At 36.5% G+C, this 25,421-nt stretch overlaps 1 protein-coding gene, 1 long non-coding RNA gene and 1 pseudogene across 2 annotated transcripts; 1 reads left to right on the plus strand and 2 right to left on the minus strand.

Moving 5' to 3' along the window:
• The first annotated feature begins 12,442 nt into the window (after positions 1 to 12,442).
• LOC137731945 (uncharacterized protein At2g34160-like) lies at positions 12,443 to 14,083 on the plus strand. The gene is made up of 5 exons (XM_068471211.1): positions 12,443 to 12,742; positions 13,436 to 13,484; positions 13,663 to 13,725; positions 13,812 to 13,879; positions 13,993 to 14,083. The coding sequence occupies exons 1-5, from the start codon at positions 12,482 to 12,484 to the stop codon at positions 14,056 to 14,058; spliced, it is 507 nt and encodes a 168-aa protein (XP_068327312.1). The 5' UTR covers positions 12,443 to 12,481; the 3' UTR covers positions 14,059 to 14,083.
• Positions 14,084 to 14,207: 124 nt separating this feature from the next.
• On the minus strand, positions 14,208 to 15,265 carry LOC137731946 (uncharacterized). Its single transcript, XR_011068297.1, has 3 exons — positions 15,029 to 15,265; positions 14,769 to 14,809; positions 14,208 to 14,451 (listed from the first exon to the last, which is right to left on the minus strand). It is a non-coding gene; the product is annotated as an uncharacterized lncRNA (long non-coding RNA).
• A 32-nt stretch (positions 15,266 to 15,297) lies between these two features.
• Positions 15,298 to 18,125, minus strand: LOC137732726 (ureidoglycolate hydrolase-like; annotated as a pseudogene).
• Between the last annotated feature and the right edge of the window lie 7,296 nt (positions 18,126 to 25,421).

Consider the following 25,421-nt stretch of genomic DNA (forward strand, 5'->3'; position numbering starts at 1 on the left):
GATCTCCAACCTCGATGCCAATTAAATGCAGTACATCAACGACCTTTGCTCTGGTAGGTTCACTCAATGGAAGAACGACCTCCATAAGCATTATGAGCTATATGACGGTCCGGAAGTCACTCTAGCAATTGGGTGCCCTATAGAGTATAATATATATTTCAATAATATTTAATCAAAATTTTTATATTTTTAAATAATATGTTAATTTTTTTCATTAATACGTTTTGTTAATTCAACAGAAAAAGTGAAGGCAAACTCAATCAATCGGTCAAGGAACAAACTTCTTCACCAATCCGGCTCACGACGCTTCTCTTATAGGTTGAAGGAGCGACGTAAGGTAACTGATGAGTCCATATTATATCATATATTTTTCCCAAATCTTACTATTAATTTATTAGTTACTTTGGTAGAATTTTGATACTTTGTTATGTATTTTCAATGTAGGACATTCGACTTCCTCTGGAGCAAAAAGTGAACAAACAGATGAATTTTGGAGTGATTCTAATTGGAAGATTTTCGTGAGTCTTTCAAGATGATTTTATCAAAATTCAATATTTTTCTACCAAATCGTTTGATCGTGGCGATGAAATAAAGGCTCAGCACGCAGCTTTCCCAGATTGACGCTTTTGGACGTTTTGAGTATTTTGGAGGTCAAGATGGCGTATTTTGAGGAAGATTCCTTTTGAGGAATTGTAGGGGACGTCCTCAGCTTTCAAAAGATACCTTTTGGGACCAAATTGGAGTTGATTTAGTCAGTCAAAAGTGTGATTTTCTAAGAACTCCGAATTCTAGTTCAAATAGGAAACCTTTTATTTTCTGTTTTATTATTTAATTATGTTTCCTAGTTTTACTCTAAGACTTTTTAGGGTTTTATTTTGTATTAATATAAATAAGGTTTGTTAGCCATTAGGGTTCTTTTCGCAACATTTTTTTTTGTGGGGGGGGGAGAGAACGCAATAGTTTGACTTTAGAGAGCCTTGACGATTCAAGTTTATTTTCAAGGTGTTTTCTATCTATGTTCTTAATAATATTTTGTTTTATGGTTGTTAGTAACTAATTTTGTTTGCTAGGGCGAGGTCATGATCCTTAGCAAGAATATGTAGTCTTTTTTTAATTTTCTTATGAATTTATGCATGCAAGTTTTGGATTGTTATCACTGTGCTTTAAACTATCTATTTGTCGTAGTGATTCACAACCATTAGGATATTTAGAAAATTAATTTGATGCAATTTTGGCGGAGGGGTTGTCCTTAAAATTGGTGTTCGCTTCTTGTGGTTAATATGTGTAACTACTTAGGATGGACGACACGTCTTAAGAGTTATATGGTTTTTCAAAAGGTTTTCACAAAACTTAATGAGTCTTGCATGTTCACATTCAATCTGAATGCCACGGACGAGTTGCATGGTAGATATACATTCTTGTTGGAGGTTCCAAGTAGGGCATACTTTAGGAAAACCTAACCTTCAAAATATGCATGTCTAATTCATAAGGAATTAGAAGAACTACGCAAGATTGTTAGGGTAACGGCTGAACCCTAGGTTTTACAAATTGACTTTCTTTAAATTGTTCTCTAGTTAATTTCTTTAATTGTTTTATTTTAAAATTCGTTTTTATTATATTAAATTCTAGAATCAACATTTTTCAAACTTTGTTTTCAATAATTAATTAAGAGATGGTTTTATACATAAATTATTCATTCAATCCCTGTGGAGAACGACCTTACTTAAGCCGTTATACTACGACAACCTTGTACTCTTATAAGTATTTTTAAGTGTTTTTATCCCTACTTTTGCAGGTGGTAAAATCCCTATCAGTAACCGTATATTTATTTTACGTTTTCAATGTTTTTGCTTTTTATTACACAATTGGTAATCTACGTTAACACTTTTTAAATTTTTTCAAGGGGGTCAAAGTTTCCTGAAATCGACATGTTTAAGGAGATGTACGTTCAGCCCAGGTATGAGTTGACAGAGCAGCTTCATGTAAGTTATTTCAATTTTTTTATATTCAATTAGTATTAATATTAATTACATGTATATTCAAATTAGTTTGTTTATTTCATTTTTCCAGTCCATCATGGTGGGGAAGGGCTAGACCGTTCTGGAGGACATGGCTTCCCAGCTTCCCCTAAAGATCCCCGATCGAGGAGGTGGTTCCCCCTGAGGATGCTAGTTTTCAGATCATGACAGACACACTTGATCATACCCTCGCTCGTCGGCATGAGAATGTTCACCGGGGGCTTGGGAAAGCCCACATTCAGGACTCGTTTGCCTCATCCTCCAGGCAGAGAATAGAAGAGGTTAAAACACTGACATCTGAAGTGGCGAACCTGAAGGAGTGTATTGCGACCCAAAACAATTTGATGAACCAAATTCGTTGCGCACTTCAAATCTCTGGCATTCACTTCCCTGACGTTGAACCACCTCCAAAAACGATCTCCTAGCCCCCCCGCTGCTGCAGCTATAACCTCCCAGCCTCTCGTCATAGCAGCAACACCACCAGCCGGTGATTGTGATGTCAAGGACTACCTATTTTAGTTTTGTTTTAAATTGTTTTCAAATTTAAAAATATTTTTTTTCCATTGTATGTACATTTACAATAATTTTTTAATTCAATATTCTTTTACATTTACTATTTTTAATTTCTTTAAATTCATTTTTACATAAAACAATATTAGCAACATTCAAAAGGAAAAAGAAATTAAATAATAAATTATTTAAAAAACTAATTTTAAAATCTTACAGTGACGGCCTCTATATCCGTCGTGCAAGAGTTTAGGGGTCAAACCCCGGTTTCGTCGCTTCGGTACACATAACGACCACCAGTTCCGTCGCACAATCTTCATTTTGCGCAACGAATAGTTTCCCTCCATCTCGTTCCTGACATCACGAGCTTTGCACAACAGAATTTGTGGGACGCTTTCTTCACCACCCAATGTTTTCGATGACAGTTTTGGCCTTTGCGTGACACTTTCCCCTTCGTCATTCAAGAAGTTATTCTTAGCAGTTTTGTGATTCGCACGTGATCCTTTTAAAATGATATGAAAGAATAAAACCCAACCTAACTAATAGGTAGTTAAGTAATTAGGAAGAGAATAAAAAGGAACAAATTGATATCACCCCTTTGAAGTGGTAGGATACAATTGTGTGTATATACACACACACACACAAGAGGTAAAATGCAAATCTAATCGATATTATGAAAATAATTACCTATTGGCTATTGCAGAGAAACAACACAATCAACACTATGATAATTGTGTCTCTATAGAAAAGGTAAAATTCATGTAACAATGCTAGGTGGACTAAATTTACAAATTAAATGGTGTGTTATCAATAAGAAATAAGCATGTTAATCATCACTTAAGTAATAATTCAATCATCAACTTCCATGTCATTTAATTTACAAAATTAATCTACACATTTAGTCTCCTTAGCATTACTCAAATAAAAAAGGTAACTACAATCCACCTTCTAAAAAGGTTGACTATGCCAACCAAAAAAAAAAGGTAGATTATGTGCTTGCTATCCCAAATCAACAATTTCAGAAACTTTCATTGAAAAAAAAATTTCTACATGTAATAAAATAAAAAAGAAAATTTTTATTTTAAGGGTGTTTTAAGGAAACACTATTGTTCACTTTTAATGAAAAACCACATTTTTACCTTTCCCTGGTATTATTCACTACACCTTTATTTGTCCTTTTCATTAAAACTAAAATTTTTTGGGACTTTTCGTTAGTTTTTCTTTATTTTAACTCATATAATTTCCTTCTACACTCAGCTTATTCTTTATACTCATATTATTTTTAAGGGGCATTTAGACTTAAAGACCTAAAGAAGATTATTTTTTTCATTATAACCCTGATGCTTTTATAAATCTAGTTTTAGTCCCTAACTTTAAAACTCATTATCAATCATATTAAATACCCCTGCCCACTTTTATTATTTTCAAATGTTTTTCCAAAAATTCCTAATTTAATCATCAAGAAGGCCTTAAAATAGAAATTTTTATTTCTACATATCAAATTTAGTAATTTAAAATGGAAGACTTTTTAAATCATTTTGCTAATGAGAATTAAACTATATAAAAATTTATACAAACAATCACTAAACCAAACAAATAAATTAAATTGCAGACACAATAAACAATATACACTATAAAGGTACATGAATATATACATAGGTGCATATATATATAGATACATATATACATAGGCAAGCCCTTTATGCAAAGGGATCCCCATTTTTTAAAAAAAAAAAAGAAAAAAAAGGGGAATAGGTGTGGGGCCCACTCTACATCAAATTTCAACGATCCGAACCGTCTATTTTGTAAGTCTCAATTCATAGACTATCCTTACAAAAATTCAATTCAATCCAAAGTCATTTGCCTATTTAATTATGAAGATCAAATTTCATTGTTTCTTGTATAACAAAGTATTCATTCATTTCTTTGATGTGACATCCCACATCGCCCAGGGGAGTGATCTTTATATGTATATTCTCATCTCTACCTAGCACGAGGCCTTTTGGCAGCTCACTGGCTTCGGGTTCCATAGGAACTCCGAAGTTAAGCGAGAAAGGGGCTAGAGCAATCCCATGATAGGTGACCCACTGGGAAGTTGCTCGTGAGTTCCCAAAAACAAAGCCGTGAGGGAATGGTAAGCCCAAAGCGGACAATATCGTGCTACGGTGGTGGAGCGGGCCCGGGAAGTGATCCGCCCCGGGCCGGGATGTGACATTTGAACCCAATTAGATGTCTTAAATATCCCGATTTGGCTAATATTTTGCACGGATGATCTATGAGGTACAACTTAAAAAATAGATGATTCGGATCGTTAAAGTTCAATGTGGTGTGGACTCCACAACTAATCTCCATTTTTATAACAAAAAAAATGGGTATCTCTTCCCTTAAAGGCTTCCTATACATAGGTTCATATGTATAGGTACACAAATGTACATATAGGTGCATATATATAGGTAACATATATACATAGGTTTCATGTGTATAGATACACAAATGTATATATAGGTGCATATATATCGGTACATATATATATATATATATATATATTTATGTACATATGCACAGGCACACAAATTATGTATGCATATATATACGTGCAAATAAACATATATGTACTGTTACCACTTAAGCAATTTTTGTACCCATATTGAATACAAATTAAGTAAAAATCTTCTATTTATAATACTAAAAATAAAACAAAACAAAAGTTAATAATTATTAGCTAGATTTTAGGTGATATACAAAGTCAAGGGACCAAAATCAATATTTAATCTTACACCCAACTTTAATGAAAAATTGATCTTATTTAGGGATTATAATTTAGTTTCCTATATTTTTAATTAAACTATCAATATCTCTTTAAATCCAAATTTACTGAATAAACTACCCTTACAAACCTTCATGCACAAAATCAGTGAGATTTTGAAACAATGTAAAGTGTCAAGTTTGTCTTTACACCCATTTGAAAAATAAAAAACCAAAATCAATGCATTATTTCCTCTGACGTTCTATGCTTCCAACAATTGTTTTTTTGGAGTCTTCATCACTCGATACAATGTTGCTCTCGATATATCTCAGGTTGCTTTGTGTGACCATGTCAAACAAGTTGTCAATTCAAAGGGGTTCCATCTATTTACTTGGAAGCCCAAGGTTTTTAGGTTCTCTTCTCTCGATACAAAATAAATTAGTTTTTTTCGTGTTTCTAAATTATTGAGTTTGAAATGTTTTTCTAAGTCATTTTTATTAAAGTCTTACGTATGAAAATAAATAATTTTTCTTATATGAAATTAGGTCACATTTTTTAACATCGTCCCAAAGCTCAAAAATATCAAAACCGGCCTTGGAAATGAGGAGCACACTGTAAGCACCCATATATACCTATTTGAATAGAAACAAGCTGCAAGCCTGCAAATCGACTCAACTTTCAACTTTTTCAAGTGACAAATTGCAACCTGTAAGTTGGACTTGTAATTAAATATAGGGAGTTTTAACGAAAAACTCACGGTACTGTTCACTTTAACGAAAAACCACATTTTTACACTAAAAAGTCAAACCTGGTACTATTCACTTTACTCTTTATTTTGTCCTTATCATTAAAACTCAAAGTTTTCAAGCCCTTTTCATTAGTTTTCCTTTAAATGAGAGTTTTAACGAAAAGCCTACGGTACTGTTCACCTTAACGAAAAATCACATTATTTTTCCTTTAAACGGAAAAGCCCACGGTACTGTTCACTTTAATGAAATGCCCTTTTTATTAGTTTTCCTGCTAAGTGTTACCTCATTTTTTTCATTAGTTTTCCTTTAAATATAATAGAAAAGTTGATTGATACCCACTTTCCTAAGCCAATTCTAGGTAACACCCAAATATTTATTATTTTTCGATTTAGAGCCTTTGACCATTTATGCCACTTATGATAACTTTCCTTTGGAATTGAATTCCTTCCTGAGCAAATAATGGGGATCCTTATGACCTACTAACACGAGTCGTTGGATTTTGATCTAACGGCTACAAACAAGAAGTTCCTCTAAAAGTTATAATAATTGTAGCCGTTGGATCAAAATTTAACGGTCTGTGTTAGTGGATCATGAGGATCTCCACCATTTGCTTAGGAGGGGATCCAATTCCCTTTCCTTTTATGTGTGGTGCAAATTGATGTTTCTATTTCTATTTTTCATTTCCAATTTGCCCATAAAGTTAAAATGGTTAGAAGCATGATTAGGGTAACACTTAGCAGATTTATTGCTATCATTATTTAGATTCCCAATTTTTTTTTTTCTTTTTAAGGAATGCTGGGTTAAACCAAGTAGTCATATCCCATTTGACCTGGCATTCATGTCATGTTTTTCGTGTTTGTGTTGATTTTGCGTTATACCCAAGATCTTAATGGGTCATGTTGTGTAACACCTGTTAAAAAAAACGAGAGTATGACCCCCAAACTCGACCTATTAATATTAACAAGTAATATGACCCGACCTGTTATCCGTTAAAAAAATATATTTTAAACCAATAAATAATCAAATGAAAAAAATAACACCGAATTAGTATATGCATATCACATTGTTACATAAATATTACTTCAAAAACATAAAAAACAACATTTTGTCTTTCAAGTATCACATAAATAATAATTAATGTAGAACTGGAAAAAAAAAATGCAAACACTCGTAATGACAAGCTTTACAACTTTCATGAATGGCTCAACTTCGAAATTCGCTTGTATAACACATAAACTATAGATCGAAATTTAACCAATGATTGTCGTTTACATTTATACTCCATTCTTCTCACCAAATTTTGTTTTTTGAAAACATAAACTTTTAGAGAATGCAGGAAGATGAACGGTTCAGATCGTTGATGTTACGTTCATAGTTTTACTGTTAGTGAAAATATTGCTCGAAGTTTGTAAAGTCTAAAAACTATATAACATCGACTCATATTTCAATTAACCGTAAATATGGGAACATGATATCAATGATCCAAATTGTTCATTTTTTCTATATCCGCTAAAAAGATCATGTTTTTAAAAAAGAAAGTCTAAAAGAAAATAAAATTTCGGTGAGAAGAATACAGCATAAACGACAATCGACAGGTAATTATAAATCTAAGGTTTATGAATTATAGTGATAAATTTTGGAATTGGCCCTTGACGAAAGTTGTAAAGCTTGTCACTATGAGTGATTTAATATTCTTTTTTACATTTTTCGCACTTCTACAATAATTATTATGAATTTCATTAATTTTGCACTCAAATAATAAACATTATTCATCGTAGTTTGGAGGGTTTTAAATATCTAAACAACGATGTAACCATCATCTAAACGTAGACGATGCAATCATGAGGGATTATATATTCTTTCACATTTCACACTTGTACAAAAATTAATTTTTATTTATATTGGACTCCCCTAAAAATATTAGTCACAAGGCTTTGTAGGGTTTTAAAAATTCAAACGACGATGTACCCATCTCAAACGTAGATAATGTGATCACGAGCGTTTGCATATTTTTTTTTTCACATTTTTCTCACTTGTAAATTAATTATTATAATTTTTTAATGTGTTGGTTATTTTTAAATTACTTTGACATTTTTATTTTTTAATGTGTTTTATAATATTTTAATCCCAGTTTTAAGAAGATAAAACATTTATGAGTATGATTTTATGTGAAAGAGTAAAAACTTTGTTGGATTGTTCACTCCAAAATTGAAAGTCTATTTTTTTTCCTATACAAATACTATACTAGTTGATTAAATTTTGGGCAACATGTCAAGTAAAAGTTATCTCAGCAATGATAATAAAAAACTCTCATAATAAAAATAAATAAATAAATAAAACTTAAATTTTTTAACTTATATAGAATAAGTAAAAAAAAAACTTATATATAATAATAATACAATAATACATATTTAGTATTGTGACAGCTCGTCCCGGATTATTTGTACCGTAGGTGTGAAATGACGGTTTTGCCCCTAGTGGTTATGTTTCGTTGTGTGGTTGTTTTGGGGTTTTGGTTGGCTGCATCTGGACCACACACACACCCACACTCTTATCCTCATCTCCTTCCCTGTCTCGTGCCTCTCTCTCTCTCTCTCTCTCTCTCTCTTTCTCACTTCTTCTTCTTCGTACGGACAAGACCAAAAACCTGTGAAAACGCTGTAGATCGAGGTGAAAAACTGTACCTTTGGGTTCGTGAGGTTCATACGAGTTCAACCATACCTATTTCAGGTAGGAAATCCTTCGATTTCCGAACCATGGAACCCCGATTTTGGTCATTGTTCATGCATACGTGAAATGTTGTTTTTCAGGGAATTTGAAGCTTGTAGGAAGCTTAGTGAGGTCTTTAGGAAGCTCGGGGTGGTTCATTGGAAGGTTTTGGACGTCGGGATTGTGAGTTGTAAGTTTGGCCGGATTTTGTGAAGTTTCTCCGGCGAGATTCCATGAATTTCAGGGCTCGAAAGTGGTACGGTTTTGTTCTATTTGTTGTAAGCTTCATTTTGGTACCAATTTCATGAAATTTGGTTTAAAAATGAGTGAGAAACGAAGGTTTGAAGTTTTTCCGGTTTTCCGGCAATGGCGACAGTATCGGAGGCATTCCAAAGAAGATGACGGAATATTCCGTCAGTTTGGACGGAATATTCCTAATGGCGTTAGGTTAACTTTAACGAAATCTGTTAGTTTTAACGGAATATTCCTGACGGCGTTAACTGACGCTGTCAGTGTGCCTGGCACGTGGCCGCTCGTGGCCGGCGCGTAGGGGCGCGTGAGACGTCGAAAAATTATTTTAAAAATTTGGGGATGTTCGTGAGGTTGAGTAGATCACGTTGGTGTATTCATACACCCCCTTTGAGCATTGTATGAGAAGTTATTACCTAGTTTTGGTTATGTGCTTTAAATTAACGTTTTTATAGTTGTTTCGCATATAGGTGAGACCTATCTCGAGGACGAGCGCAATCACTCGAGGTAAGGGGGTTACGACCCTTCTACATACCAGTAAGTGGGCTTTTGGTTTTCCGTATATACCTATATACTTGTGGTTTTCCCAGAAAATGAAATGGAATGTTTATATGTTTTAAATGCCATGTATAGCGTTTGCCTATTTATTTATGCATTAATAGTTGCATATATGTATGTTTGGTGATGCGGACGCACATGTAAGTGTCAGGTAAGTTATAGTTTATAGTCGTGACGTAGTAGTTATGTGTTATTCATAGTGAGTTCATAACCTGCACCATCGGTGTTAGTGCTCCTGCCCAGAGTAGGGCACAGTCCTTCACATGATATTCACCTTCCGCAGCACACGCTCATCTTGGATCCAAATTAGGTGCACAGTCCTGTCGTACAGACCACTTTAGATGCTTCCGACTCATAGGTGACCCACGATTATTCGCCCAGTCTTCACGTGATCGTAGCACTTGAGCGTATTTATTTACACTCAGTCCTGTCGTACAGACCACTTTAGGTGGTTCCGACTCGTGTACAGGTATAGTTAGTAAGTTGGAGATTTGAGCTCTAGATTCAGCGGTACAGGTCACGTTAGGTGACTCCGGCTGACATATTACATTGCATGGATTGACATTACCTGAGTTACGTACATTTTATGTAGAGGCATTTGACATGGCATATTTTGAGCATGTTTTCGATATACATGTATATTTTATTTTCTGGGAAACTATACAGATTTTACGGCGAGGGGTTAGAACTTTTGATAATGAAATGATTTTGAAAAGCCTTGTTTTTGCCCACTCACACTTTCTGTTTTTCGCCCCTCCAGGTTCTAGTTTGAATTGCTCTTTTGATGGCTCACGAGGAATTCACGGCATATCTGACAGATTATCACCAGTGTAGGCCCCCTCTAGGTGTATTTTGTTAGTATTTGTTCCTCTGGACTGCACTTGATTTTCTGTGCTCTAACTATTGTTTTTCACACTTACACTTGCACATGTATGTTAATTACTCTGTGTGTAGTTTGGTTTTTATTTATTCGTACTTTTATTATTATTCTTAGCTTCCGCACTGTGCACATGGTTACGTCACTCTCACGTGACGGCCAGCATGCCCTGATTTCGGTTGGGGTGTGTCAAATATATTATATATATGTACTATGGCTATTGTATATAGTAAGTGTTTTTAGTAGTTTAAATTAGAAATCATCAAAATAATTTTTTCTTAACGGGTCGAAACGGGTTACTGACAGACTACCCGTGTGAAAACCCGTTCAGGACCCATTACTAACAGATTCTTAACGGATGACCCGATAACAACTGGTTATTAATAGATTCTTAACGGGTGACTCAATAACGATCCGATTAGTTATCATATTGACTCGAAACTTGTTACTTTTGTGTCTTTTCCTTGTCGTATTAACAGATCGTGTAAGAAATTACCAGATCTACTATTTGTACTCATGTTCGCATTCTCGTCTGTACAAATCAAAATAGTTTACAAGATTATTATCGCAGTTGTAAAAATAGAAAACCTATAATTTAGCAAATTAGATCTCTTTGGTTGAAACAAGACGAATGGTCAAAAGTTGAAAAAAAAAAAAATAAATAAATAAATAAATAGAGGCTACGTTGGGAGGATTTGGGACAAGGATGCTCTTACCTTTTCTCTTTTAAGAGTGCTAATGAGTGGGAGCAACGTTTCGAAATCATTCTTCTTGGGGCACAAACAAAAAATCTCAAATTTAAAATTTAAAACTTTTGTATTCTTTTTACTCTAAAAAAATATTGTATTCTTCTTTGGCTCTAAGTTGGTCGGTCTATTATCACTTAGTACGGTATAGTGGTATTATTTCACACTAGTAAGTAAGAAATCTTAGGTTCAATTATCCTCAAAGACGAATTTGAACTATATTATTGCTAGGTCTAGCCCACTTTCCTTACTCTTTTAATGTAGGTAATATTGTTTGTTCGAAAAAAAAAGAATTGGTTGATCTATTGAGTACTCGTGAAGGAACAAGGATCGGTTACTTTTAGTGGTAGGACTTGTTTGTGTGGTTAGGGATTTGTTTATGGTTTAATATTTGCCCTCTCAATATTTCCCGGAAAGAATCAAGAGTTGGGTGGTGGCTGCAACACCACTTCTCCATTTGGATTGATAGGGGATAAAGTTCAAGAGAACATATATATTTGCTATAACTATATACATATGCTATGGATTTGTTTGAAAATAATAGCGGAACAAGCATGGCTGTTGCATGGAGAGTTCTAGGTTAGTCTTCCCGGTGTCGCAAAAGGTATCACATTCATAACGAGATGGTATCACGTGGAAACCAACATGTAAATGATCAACCTCTTTGTGGTTGACATTAAACTCATATAATGGTAAAAGGGCACTATGAGGTTTTGTATCCTCAATAGCAATATAATGTTTAGCTATTGTTATTCTTCAATTCATTTGATCCGCCAGCCGAACATGAAGAAGAGCATGTAATAAGTAAAAATGGGTGTTTGGATATCACTATCCTATATATATATTGTTAATTGTGCATAAGATTTTAGCAGTAGCTATATTGTTAATTGTGCAGCGGCCAAGCTTTGTTCTAAAATAAAATTGAACTTAAAAAATTCATATGGGCGTTACATCTATAAGCCCAAAAATAGGGCTCGGGCAATTTTCAACTTCACGGTCAGTGAAAATGGGCAATTCCAAAGAAATGTGTTTTTCTTTTTTGGTCAAAAAAGAAATGTTCGAGGGCAAATCTGTCACAGCGAATTAAGCAGCTGCCTCTCTACTCTGCTACACAACTTGCCAAACCGAATTGTTAGATTCTAACCGCGAGAAGGTCCCAACCAATTAAACACTTCCACGCGTCCTTCCTCATTGGACATTGGCATACACATCCCCGCCCTTATAAACCCGTAGCGTATCACACACGACTCACATTTCTCACATAGCTTTCCAAACAGATTTTCCCGCCCTTTTACACAGAGAAGAGAGAGCGAGAGATTTCAATGGAGTCGAGTGCGATTGTTGTTGTTGCGGATGGGATTAAGGCTACGGTGACGGTGAACGACAACAAGCCTGTTGTCGTTGCTACTGGCGGTGGTGGCGAGGCCATTGCTACATGCGGTGTTGGCGAGGCCATTGCTAAATGCGACGTTGGGGATGTTGCTACCGCTGAGACTCAGAAGACGAAGAAGCTGAAGAACAAGAATCGGATTCACGTTTCGCACACCAAGCGTCCATTCTTCTTCTACTGCAATCTTGCCAAGGTATGTATACACACACGAAAGGACTACGGAAATGCGTTTACATTTTATCTCGCTTTCTGGGCTGTAATTCGTGTTTGGTTGCCTAGAAAGTAAAAACCCCGGGAAAGAAAATTGATCGTCGTCTGTTAAGGTTTTGGTTCTTTCTTGCACTTTTTTGTTGATTCTTGATCTGATTAACATAGATTCTGTTCATTATTCACTAAAATGTCCTTGCATTTTCTCTATCTTTCTTGGTTATTGCGTGTTTGGTTGCCTAGAAACTGTGGGAAAGAATTTTAATCGACGTTTGTTAGGGTTTTGTTAAATCTTGATATAAATTAACTATGATATGCCCTGAACTGACTCGTTAACTATTTCAGTACTTCAACTAATCTGAACTGTAAATTTGCTAATCTTCTGAGTGAGTACATATCAGAGATCTCGAACAGAAATTAATTGGTCAGTGATTTAGGTTTTGATACTTTCTTGCGTTGATTTGTTAGATCTTGATCTGATTAACCTAGATTCCATTTCTTATTTGCAATTTGCTATCTCATTAATCTGAATTGGGATTTTCTAATGGAGCTCGAGTGATTCGGTCTGAGATTAATCGGATTCCATCAAATTCTTGCTTGTATTAAGTTTTGATGCATATATTTGGTGGGGTTTGGATGTTTCTAAAGGAGCTTTCTTGAATCTGTTATTCGGTTGCAGAGGTACATCAAGCAGTACAATGCAGTTGAGCTCTCTGCATTGGGAATGGGTACCGACAACTTGTTCGATCTTCCTCCTTTCCGTTTGCATGTATATTTGTTTATGTTATTTTTCCGTCATCGACAATATTGGCTGCAGATTTCTCAGTGTTAATTAGAGCAGCCATGGTTTTAATTTGCATCAAGTTTCAGCATTTTGTTCTTATTTGTGAAAGTTATTTGGTACAGCCATTCCTACTCTGATCACAATTGCTGAGAGTCTCAAGAGCAATGGAGTTGCTGTCGAGAAGAGTAAGTCGATATTTGACTAGTGTTTGATTTCCAGTACTGCTTTGATGAACATAATGGTTAATGCTTTGGGGATAATACTGGAACAGGCATAAGCACCTCTACTGTTGTCTCGAAGCTGGATGGCGAAGATGGACGGATTGTGTTGAAGGCTCAGGTTCGTTATTTTCTTTTGATTTTACTGATCAAAGTTGTTTTTTTATTCACTGCTGGATTTTGTAAATACCCTCTGTTCCGAATCCTGAACTTGTCCATCTCTCCGTCTCATAGTTGGCGATTTTGCTGGGAAAGGCTGAAGAACTCGAGGAGACCGCAGTTCCTGTGGCTGCAGCGTGATGGCATGTACGATTCAGTAGAGTTTTGAGTTGAAACTTGGATGATGAGTGATAGCTGGGTAATTCATAAGCATACTAAGGAGTGATAGCTGGGTAATTCATAAGCTTCCTAATGCATGTTTTCTTACATGCCCTTTGATAAATAAATAAATAACAAGGTTTTTGGCATCTCTCTCTCTCTCTCTCTCTCTCTCTCTCTCTCTCTCTCAAATGAGCGGCGCGCACACAGAAACTACGACACTGTTAGAAAAGTATACCCAAATATGTAAAGTTTACAGGCCAACAACTCCGATGGCTCACTGCAATGACAGCTTCGCAAGGGTCAACGCTAATACCTTCACCCCGTTAGATATATCCTGAATGGATGCATATTCTTCAGGCTTGTGGCTGTAACCTGCAAAACCAAATCCAAATGGATGCATATACTTTATAGCATTCTCTACTGATTCGATCTAGCATACTCTACATGTCTAGCTACTGATTCGATCTCACATTCTCTACGGGTCTAGCTACTGATTCAATCTTTTGTTCGGTTATGTGAGTGAATGTCATTCAATGTCTATAATTACGAATTTCAAATAATTAAAAATGCGTGGCAACTGACATGCTTTGCAACAAAACTAATTATCAGTCTGATTAAGATTATTAATTTCAGCAATAGAACAGTTACTTTAAATGGTTATTTCTAGAAAATGAGAAAGGAGATTCTACCTTTGTAACATGGAATGAATATCATACCCATCGGAGAAACTCTGCAAGGATATGAAATACATTATTAGAATCTATTCGTGGCAAAAACGAATAACGGCATGCTCTTCACCGCCTGAATTTCCTCCAATTTAGTTGTATTAGCAGCCTAAGTAGCCACTTGGTGGAGTATTAAAAGAATGGAACTCCGGGGAAATCATTTGCTAATAGACTTTAGATATTTAGGGAATCCTTTCTTATAGGGATAAGGTTCTCTCTCTTACCTGGCCATGAACAGTGAATTGTGGTAAGCTCGGCTAATCATGAACTTGTGGGTTAAGTTTAGCTCTTTCGATGAAGCTTCCATCGCCTCAAGTATTGATTTATCAGAAAGTGCTGGCGGATCCTGATTTATGATTTTGAATTCTGATAAGACTGACCACACGTTTACTTGCTATACCGATTGCAGATTGATGGATTTTCTCAATCACAATGTTCCGCCGCTCTTCATCAATATCTCTTGTGTCTGCGAAAGGAAAAGGTATAATATACATCAAACCAAATTTTTCTACGACACGTATTAAAAATCCCAAAGACTAATATCCACATGCTCAAATTATGGCCGAGAAAGGATATACGATGATCTTTTCAAACTTACAGTAAAATTGTATTTTGTGCTTGGGATGCTGTTGATGGCTCCAGGATGTAGCTCCAGAATACCTTTGTACAAAATGAATTTATTAATATATACCACCGACGTAAATTAAGAACAACAGCCAACGTGAGAGAGTTAGACCATGTTGAAGAAATTTTGATGGAAGTCAAAGAACTAAACCATAGTCCTGCACGTAGGTGCGAAGGAAACACAACTTACCAACTGTACCGACAATATCAACAGATCCAGATTCTAATATGTGTCTCTCAACAGCCAGCGCCAATTCTGCAGCTGCCAGTCCAGCATCATTTCTGGTATAATTGATTTATGAAAACAAATACGCGTCAATTGGAACTGTGCATAACTTGTGTTCTTAATGCAATGCCGGTAATAAACAGTTTTCTAAAGTTATTGGGAAATATCATGCAGACTTTGCGGGTAGGGAAGAGTTGCATATAATCTTACAACTCTTCAAAAAGAATGTTCGAGTGGTCCTCTTCTTTACAGCCTGCAAACAACTCACCTATTTGGCATTAGGACGGCACCAGCATGGCCTCCATTGCCTTCAAACTCCACCTTTAAACTTGCTGGGGCTGCGATCGCAGTTACAATGCCAATTGATACACCTGGATCAGAAAACATACATTGTTAATACATAAAATATTATGCCTAATGTCGGGAATATATACGTCAAAAAAGGCGTACCTTTTCCTCCAAAATGGGGCATTGCTCAATGTGCAATTCCACAAAACCAGAGTAGCATCCTTTTTTCAAGAACACACTCATCTTCGTGTTTAGTGTAGCCTGCGGATCCTGCAGCATCTAAGAAGGATATATTTTGACCATCAACTGTTGTCTTCAGAGCATTAGCCAGCTCCTCAATCCCAGCCATTAAGCAGCTGCACAATATGTGTTTTTCTTTTAAATATAGGGAAAAGGTAGAATGGATTTAAAACAACAGAAGACGTCATTGTTGAACTTCACCATCCAGAACCCAAAAAATTAAATGATAAAGACTAAAATGTTTGAAGTAGACAATTAGTGCGTTAAAGTCTGACCAGGTAATGATCCTAACCTTCCCAGGCAGCTGATTCCAAAGCGCGTAGGCTCTTCTGAGGTGAACAAGATAAATCCCAGTGATCATTTAGGTTTGAACCCCGACCTGCCAGAGTCAGTAGCATAAACATAAGAGCTTTAAATACACTTCACCTTGGGAAAACCAAAAATGTGAACTTTTGATTAGGATCATTCTGCTATCGAATATAATTCTCATTTCACAGGATTGGTGCCTCATCCTCGTCTCCTAGAGCTAAATCAAGCGTGCTAAGGCTACTGCTTGACCAAATCAATTAAGATTGCAATTTACGGTTCATACCAGGACTAAAGTTGCACACCTTTTTGGTACATTGATGGCTTCTATAGCACCTAGAACACCCACAACGCCATCATACTTTCCCGAGTATGGAATGGCATCAATGTGAGAACCTGTTGCAACTGCAGAAAGATCTGAGTTATAGCCTTCCCTGCATATAGGAAAGCAAGACAAAAACACGGTCAAAGAAACTAAATAGAAGTATGATATCAAGAACAGATTATCGCAACTGAATAAGGAGGGAGGACAAAAACCGAGAACTTCCCATCTACTGGGGTAAAAGCAGTTTAACTGATTAAATTGGAAAACCCCAAGTTCATAGCATTACAATATTGAAATGACAAGATCGAATATGAATATAAGTTCAAAGATTAGGACATAGTACACCCACTACCGACCAAAAATGTTACCAACAGCATCCTCTCTAACAGAGAACCCAGAGAGTCCCATCAAGTTTTTGATGAACCTGCAGTTAAACATTACCCATAAAAACAATATAAAAGACACGTCAAAGGTTAAATCTCCTCTCAAACATAAACCTTAATACAAGTGCGCGTTGCCATCATCCTCATTCTGTTATTATTTGCCATTCTGATAAATAATCGGAATTTGAATTTACCAAACTCCAATCAAGATTCTCACATCTACTCTAACTCCAACATATAAACTATAGAAACACATGAAAGAGATGCAAAGTGTATGTAGCATATCAATCTATGCAAACAACAACCGCGGTACAGAATCGCGAAATTCTACAATCAAGCGAAGTATTAGCTACCCAGGAAATCCGAACGGACTTGCTGAAATTAAAGCTTAGTTGGATTGAGACTGACAAGGTGACATTCATACCTACGCGCCAATACATCCTTGTCGGTATACAAGATCCTGGTAACTGATGGGGCAGGTGTATCGGAAATAGTCGAAAGTTCATCAATCTAACAACCGAAAAACTCACAAAATTAGCTCAAATATGAGAAAATCAACAAACCCAAGTCATATGAAACAATTAAACAAAACCCAATTAGCAGGTATAATACAAATCAAGTTTTGATTGGTTAAAGTACCTGTTTCTGCAGACTTTGAGTGCCAACTGAGAGTGAGGAAAGAGTGGTGTGAGAGGTAGAGTGTGATTCGTGAATTGGGTAGCCAGAGAAATCCTCCATTGTTTTGATTGTTGGGTCTTCATACTCATGAGCTGAGATTGCGGTGAAGGAGCAGAGGAGGAGGAGGAGGAGCACAAGGACTGCAGAGTGAGTGAATTTCAGAGACATGATTTTTTCTGGGGTTTTTGAGAAAATGATGGAATGTGGTGTTATAATTTCAGATGGGATTTTATACCTAGAATTCCATAAGAAAGTAAATTATCCAAGGACCATGGCTGCTAAATCTGACACTGGTTTGGTTTGGTTTTGTTTTGGTTTAGGACAAGGATTGTCTGCATTTCGTGCCCTCCTATTTTGTGTGGTCACGGTTAAGTTACGTCAATATTTTATATTATTTTTTCTAGAGATAATAAGATGAAAATAAATAGTAATATAAAATGTTGACGTGGTTTAACGTGATCACACAAATAGAAGAACACGGAAGGCACTGAAAGTGGAAGTGCAGATAAGTCCTTTGGTTTATACTATAGCGAGTGGTGACAGTGACAAGTGTGGTGTTTATGGAGTGACATCATTTGCTTTTTTACTGGCATCTTTTGATTAACTATTTGCTTTATGATTTAGGGGAAAAAAAGTTAGTTTTATTGGACAGATAAAATATTAGGATGTTTTAAAAAAAAAAAAGATAAATAACATAAAACTACCTGAATTATTAGACCAATTACAATTTTATACCTCATCTTTAAAAAATATCAATGTCATACCTCATCTACGAATTTATTACAATTTCATACCTTCCGTCAGTTGTCTGTCAATTTCTACGTTAAATGCTAACGTGGCTTGAGGCGGGACCCACTTTCTATTAAAAAAATTAATTAAATATTAAAAAATTAAAAATAAAAAAAAACCAAAAAACCAACCCTTCTTCGATTCTTCCCCGTCCACCCGTGTCCCCCCCTAACCTTCCTTCACCACCCCATCGCTGCCTCTCTTCCTCCATCTTCACCGCCCCACTGCTACTTAATCTCTTATCCTGAGCCACCGATGCACTGACCTCGAGCAAACCAAGAAGATCCTTGATGGCGCGCGAAGCCACCTCCCAGATCACCACCGTCTCCTTCTTCAACCCAGACTCAAACTCCTTGAGATCACGGTAGTAGTTCTAGATGACAGACTTGGACATTGTCGCAAATCAGACCTTCGAAGCTCCAAGCCCCAGTGCCGTTGTGATATCCCGTCCCTAAAATTATGATTTTATTTTATTCTTGACGTATTTCGAAGATTTGATTGGGACTAGTTCTTTATTTCTCCAAATTTGAGAAAAACGAAGTGAGGGTTACTTTAGTCATTTCCAATTTTCTCGACCTTTTCGGTCAACTCTTGAATTGGTTAGGTAGAGTTCAATTCCATGAGTGCGTAGGCGTAAACAGATCTTATTTCCGAGTCCGAACGAAGAAGTTAGATTCGTTTAAAGTTGGTGGCATTTTGGTAATATTACCAAAATGCTATAAATGGGAGGAAAACCTCTAGAAAAGGGGGAGGTTTTCAGAAAATGAAAGGGGAAGAGCTGCCTTACCCGTTTTAGGGAGAATTTAACCCATAAACCCACCAAACTTGACCCGCTTGTATCTTTTTCATCCGAGCTCCGTTTTGGATGATCTTGGTGTCCATGGAAAGCTCTTGACGAGCCATACATCTCTATGATGTTAGATTTTCCCCTTTCTTTTCCATCTTTGCAGTTCGAGGTCGCAAAGTCCACGACTTTTGCGGCGGTTTTATCCTTTTTCCGGCGATTTCGGCAACAATTTCCTTCGAGTGAGGTATGAAACTTCATCTACTCTTCATAATCTTCAAGTGGGTATGCTTAATTTGTGCTTTCGTATTCATTTTAGAGTTGGGTGTTTAGAACTCTAGAAATCCGGTTTTCTCCGGTGAAATTGGACGGTTTGCGGTTAGAATTTATCGTCGGCCTAGTTGTGAAAAGTGTTTTCCTTGTTGAGCTCTAGCTACCACGTAAATTTGAGCTCATCTAGTTAATGTTGAAATTCGGGGTTTGTAAACCCTCCATCTTGACTTCCACCGCGTGTGGCGGTGCGTGGGATCGTTCATGAGTGTTGTCTAGGTTTCAAATACCTTCTAGTGACCATGTGAACCTACGTCTAGCTTGGTTTCCAAAGATTTAATTGTTTGGTGTGGTGATCAATTTGGACCGCCACTTGTTTGTGTGATTATCGACAATTCGACCATTGGATCAAAATGAAACTTTAGTATGTTATCCTCGAAGCATAATGTGGACTTTGGGAAGTTATGGATCGTAAATCTGATTTGCGGATTGTTGTGGACCCCATCGTTGACCGATAATTGATTTATGGTCAACATGTCTCGGAATGTTTTAAATAATAAAATTAGTACTATGGGAGACTTAAGTGAAGTCTAATGGGCCTACATTGGTTAGAGAGTGACTTGAACATATGTGATATGGTTATTACCTTGATTTCTTATATTGGTATCATCTGTGAATTTGACTTGGTCTTATAATGTGATTCTATTGAAATGTGATTATATATATATTTATATATATTTAGCCATAGACCTATGTTTATCAAACATGATTTGGCTTGTGTACTGATGATGATCATGGTATGTGAATTGACATGCATATTCGAAAGGTGTTTGATTTACATAGATGGTATGTTATGATGAAATGTGAGTGACTTTAATATATGTGAATATGAAATGGTTTTATAATCATTTTTCCTATAAATTGTTAATTTTCATATTTAGCCAATGATATTGTTATATGAAGTGGGATTTGACGTGCATATTGGAAATATGGATTGTTTTGTTTGATTGGCTTGATTTGATGAAGGTGAGGGCTAGTGGTGGACCGTTAACCCATTGTCATGCGGTTTCTTGCTTTGAAACATGTGTCAATACTCGTTTCATTATTTCATTTCTTGTTTCGTTGAGCCTTTATAACTTGAGCAACTTGATTCATGGGTGTTTCATTGATTGGTGGTTATGCAATGTACTCCGCGATTCCGTTGAGTGGTTGTCCGGAATCGTATCCTGGTTTGGATTCCTTTGAGTGATGGTCCGGAATCCTTCCTACTCCACTTCGCGATTCCGTTGAGTGATGGTCAGGAATCGTATCTTGGTTTGGGTTCCGTTGAGTGATGGTCCGGAATCCCTCTTACTCCGCGATCCCGTTGAGTGATGGTCCGGGATTGTATCCACATTAGTTCATTGAGTTTAGTTGAGATGGTTGCAAAGGTGTAGGCTTTGGATGAACAGTGTCGCCCTAATTCTTCTTTCATTGTGTGTATGTGAATATGGGTGTGAGATGTTATGGTTGTTTGAAATGAACTTTTGGATGTCTGGGTGACTCCCTCGGAGTTTTCAAAAGTTGGGTATTGATTTCTTATAAAAGATTTATATTCAAGGTTTATAAATTATGATTGATGGCTAGTTTTATTATTGTATCACGTGCTTATTTTATTGTCCCTCACCTGAGCCTCTCAGCTTGTCTGGGTGCCTGATTTGCCAGTGCACCAATTCCATAATATTGGCAATGACTTTACATATGACAGGTCTGGGTAGATTATGAGAAACCGCTTGATATTTTGGTTCTGTTGAGTGGTCCGGAACCCAATGTTGTTGGATTCCGTTGAGTGGTCTGGAATCCTTGCTCTTGTTCATTCTGTAAGGTGATCTTAGAATCCTAAATTCGAGTAGATGGGAATTACCCAAAATAGATATTGTGAAAATAATTAGAATTACCATGTTATTATTCTTAACCCAAATTGGGAATTATGTAGAGTTCTTTAATTAAATTCGTGAAATGATATGTTATCTCACTGATTGATTAACGTAATTAAATAGTAATATTGTACTTCGTGATTCCTTGATATGTTACAAGCTATGTATTGAGATATAATGTTGGAAGTATAGTGATTAGTATGATGAAGTGAAATGTGATTTGACTTGTGTATTGGAAATGGTTGTGACATGTGATTGAAACGCATATTGAATTGATTGGGAGATGGGAAGTCTAGTAAATGACTGATGACCCATTGTGATGTGGATTTTGCTTAATATTGCTTCGTTTCGTTGAGTTTCGTGAATTGGGTAACTTGAATCATGTCTTATTCCTTCGAGTCGTTGTTATGCTTCTTGGACTTCCGTTCAATTCAGTTGGGTGGTTTGGAACTGAGTTCTGTTTGGATTCCGTTGAGTGATGGTCCGGAATCCCCTTTGGAGCCTTGGTCTGTTGGGTGGTCCAAAATCCCCTTTTTCCAAAGATGTAGTCTTCAATTGAATTGTGTTGCTCTAGCCTTGCGTTTCGACTTGTTGTATGTGTTATTGATGATGTAATGGTTGAGATTATTGATTGATGTCATTATGGAATGAAGTTGGATATGAGTGTGGTTATCATGAATATTTTAGTTGATTAATATTTCTAGAGAATCATGTGTACTTTATTAATTCTTAACTATGTTACACACTATCAAATGCGATTTTATGTGGAAAACGTGATGAATTACGTGATGGATGAAGTGGAAAGGTTAATCGTCATGTGGGATTGTTATGTTGGATATCATGGTTATTGTTATGATTAGACTTGTTGATAAATGTGGCTAGAGAATGGTATTGTGCTTCGTTGGTTCTTTGAAGTGATATATGTTGTGAATTGTGGTATCATGTTGCGACATAATGATTTATATATAGTTGGAGGGGAAATCATGTTTTTCAGATGGGTTTGTTATGTAACCCTGAGTCTAGTATTTTCATGTTTGTCAAGTTCTATTGATTGATTGAGAAATGTTATACCTTTCGACTTAATCGGACTGTGTTATATGTCAATTATTGTGCATGATGAACTACGAATGGCTTGATCCCTGTTTAGGGTACGTAGGTAGTCTAACAGGGAGGTTAGATGCAGCCATAAAACATACGAAAAATAACTATGTGATTCGATTTTTGAGTTGTGCTTGCCCATATCCTGGAGGTGGGATATGATAGATATGGATTTTTGGCGACGTCACGTGTCAATTCTGGACGTATGTCGGGATTGGGGCGTGACAGCCGTAATTCGAACACGGATTGCGGTCTGGTTCCCAGTTCGAGTTCGGGTCAAAGTCGTCGTTTTGGGCGTCCGGGTGCAGATCATCAAAGAGAAGGGGGTCATCGGAGAAGACCGACTTGAAGAAATCCATGGGTGCAGATCGTTTTCAATTTTCGTTTAGCAGAACCTTGGGATGGGATTCGGAAGGAAGTGAAGATTTGGGTGTATGATCAGAGGAGATAGGAGATGAGGGTAGAGAGATAAACGAACTGGGGAGACAAAACGATGAGAGAGAGGAGAGAAACGGTGTAGTTGAAGACTGGCTTCGACGGCGAAGTGTATTAAGAGCAGGTAGTGAGGTAAGAGAAGAGGGTTAGGTGGGACACAGTGGATAGAAGGTATAAGAGTGATGGGTGTATAGGAGGGGAAGGGGATCTGGGTGTAGGTTTGGTTTTTTTTTGGTTTTTTATTTTGTTTATTTTTTAATGTTTAGTTAATATTTAATTTTTTTTTTTAATATTTACTTAATTTTTTAATAGAGAGTGGATCTCGCCTCAAGCCACTTTAGCATTTAACGAAGAAATTGATAGACAATTGACTGAATGTATGAAATTGTAATAAATTCGTAGATGATGTATGACATTAACAGTTTTTAAAGATGGAATATGAAACTGTGACTGACCCAATAGTTAAGGTAGTTTTGTGTAATTTACCCTAAAAAAAATTAGGTACATGTACTCAAATCAAAGTGCAATTTGTACTTCACATTTTTATAGGGGAGGATTACAAGATGATATTTTTAACTGCTAATAGTAGTTTTTAGTCGTTTGGTACTGTAGTCTAGTGATATTCCTCTTCACTTGTGAGTGAGAAGTTTTAGGTTCGATTCTCGATATAGGCGAATTTAAACCATATTATTATTAGCTCATCGTGAGACTTAGCGCATTCCCCCACTCCTTTAGTAGTGTATATGATATCGTTTGTTAAAAAGAAAAACACTTTTTAAGTTTATCATTAATTGCATTAGTATATAGTTAAGTTTTTTTAATAACATTTTAAAGAAAGAAAAAGACTTTACTTCATAATTTTCGCCTTTGTTTGAGATATGTTTTAAACTCATAGTAAACACCATAAACAAAGAGGATCATTTGGGCAACCTTGATTCAATTGGTCCAAATGCAAAACAAAATAAGTAGTCAAAGAACAACTTGGATTAAACATGCGTCTCACTTTACGATCAAAGCTAAGTAAAGCATCAGTAAAAAATTGGCCTTTTAAAATTTAGAAGAAACCCTAAACTTCATCCTCTCTCTTGCCGCCAGCTTCTAGCTTCTGCTTAGGGTTGGTGGCAGCCAACTTTTCAAACTTGTTTTCCTCCTCCTCCTTCTCTCTCTCCTTCTCTTCCATCGCAACACCTGCAATGGCCCCCTTCCCCGTCTGGAATTTGGGAATCTACACACATTCTTTAGAAGAAGTGGATGGAGCATTGTCTCTGGGCTTTTTGTCTTTCCCCACACCTACAGTGGCCCTGTTTCTCGTCAAGGAACGGTGGAGCAACCCACCATCTACAGATGTTGTGGATGGAGTACCATCTCCAGGCTAGTTGCCCATGTCTCTGATTTGGGGCCCTGCGCTCAAGATCTTCCAAAACTTTGAATCAAATTCCAAATTTGGTGGATCTCACCTTAACACTTGCTTGCTGCTTCTTTCGTGCTTCTCTCCAGTTAAAGACAACTATATGTTGTCACCCCTACAAAGGTTTGGTATCTCTTTAGAATGATGTTCACACCACCTGACCTTTTTTTGTTACTGCTTGGTTCTGGGCATTTAGTTGCTTGTTGTGTGCTTGGTATCGGTTGAGGACTAGAAATGTGGCGATTGGTATTGGTGTGGTTTCAATGGATCTACAGATTTGGCATTTTTCCTCCATCGTTGTGACTATGATGGGTTTGAGTTGTGCCCCATGTGGTGATTTTTCTTAGATTTGTCCACTGGTCGTCTTCATCGATTCGGCTGCGTACACAGTTGACGAAGCTCTGTTTAGGGTTTTTAGGTTTTTTGTGTGGTCACTTTTGGACTTGAGCTTTTGGGCTCCTATGTAATTTTAGCGAATCCTTCTTCAATTTTCCATTTCTTCAAGTGGCCCTCTATCACAATGGTGGAGATGAGTGTTACTCTTGCACCTAGGGATGGGCAACGGTTATGGCGGGCGGGTAAACGCGGTTATTTACCCATAACCGTTTATGCTCATACCCGCATAACCGTTTACCCGTTGGGTAATTGCCTAAACGGTTATACCCATACCCATAACTGTTTATAAACGGTTAACCATACCCATAACCACATACCCATTTAACCGTAACCGTTTAATACCCGTTTACCCATTTATTCTTTTTAACCCATTTATCTTTTTCTTTTTTTTACCATTACCCCTTTTTCACCCGTCTACATGTTTTTTAACAACTTGAAAATTTAAAAAAAA

Source organism: Pyrus communis, chromosome 4, assembly GCF_963583255.1.
Source record: "Pyrus communis chromosome 4, drPyrComm1.1, whole genome shotgun sequence".
Classification (NCBI taxonomy): domain Eukaryota; kingdom Viridiplantae; phylum Streptophyta; class Magnoliopsida; order Rosales; family Rosaceae; genus Pyrus; species Pyrus communis.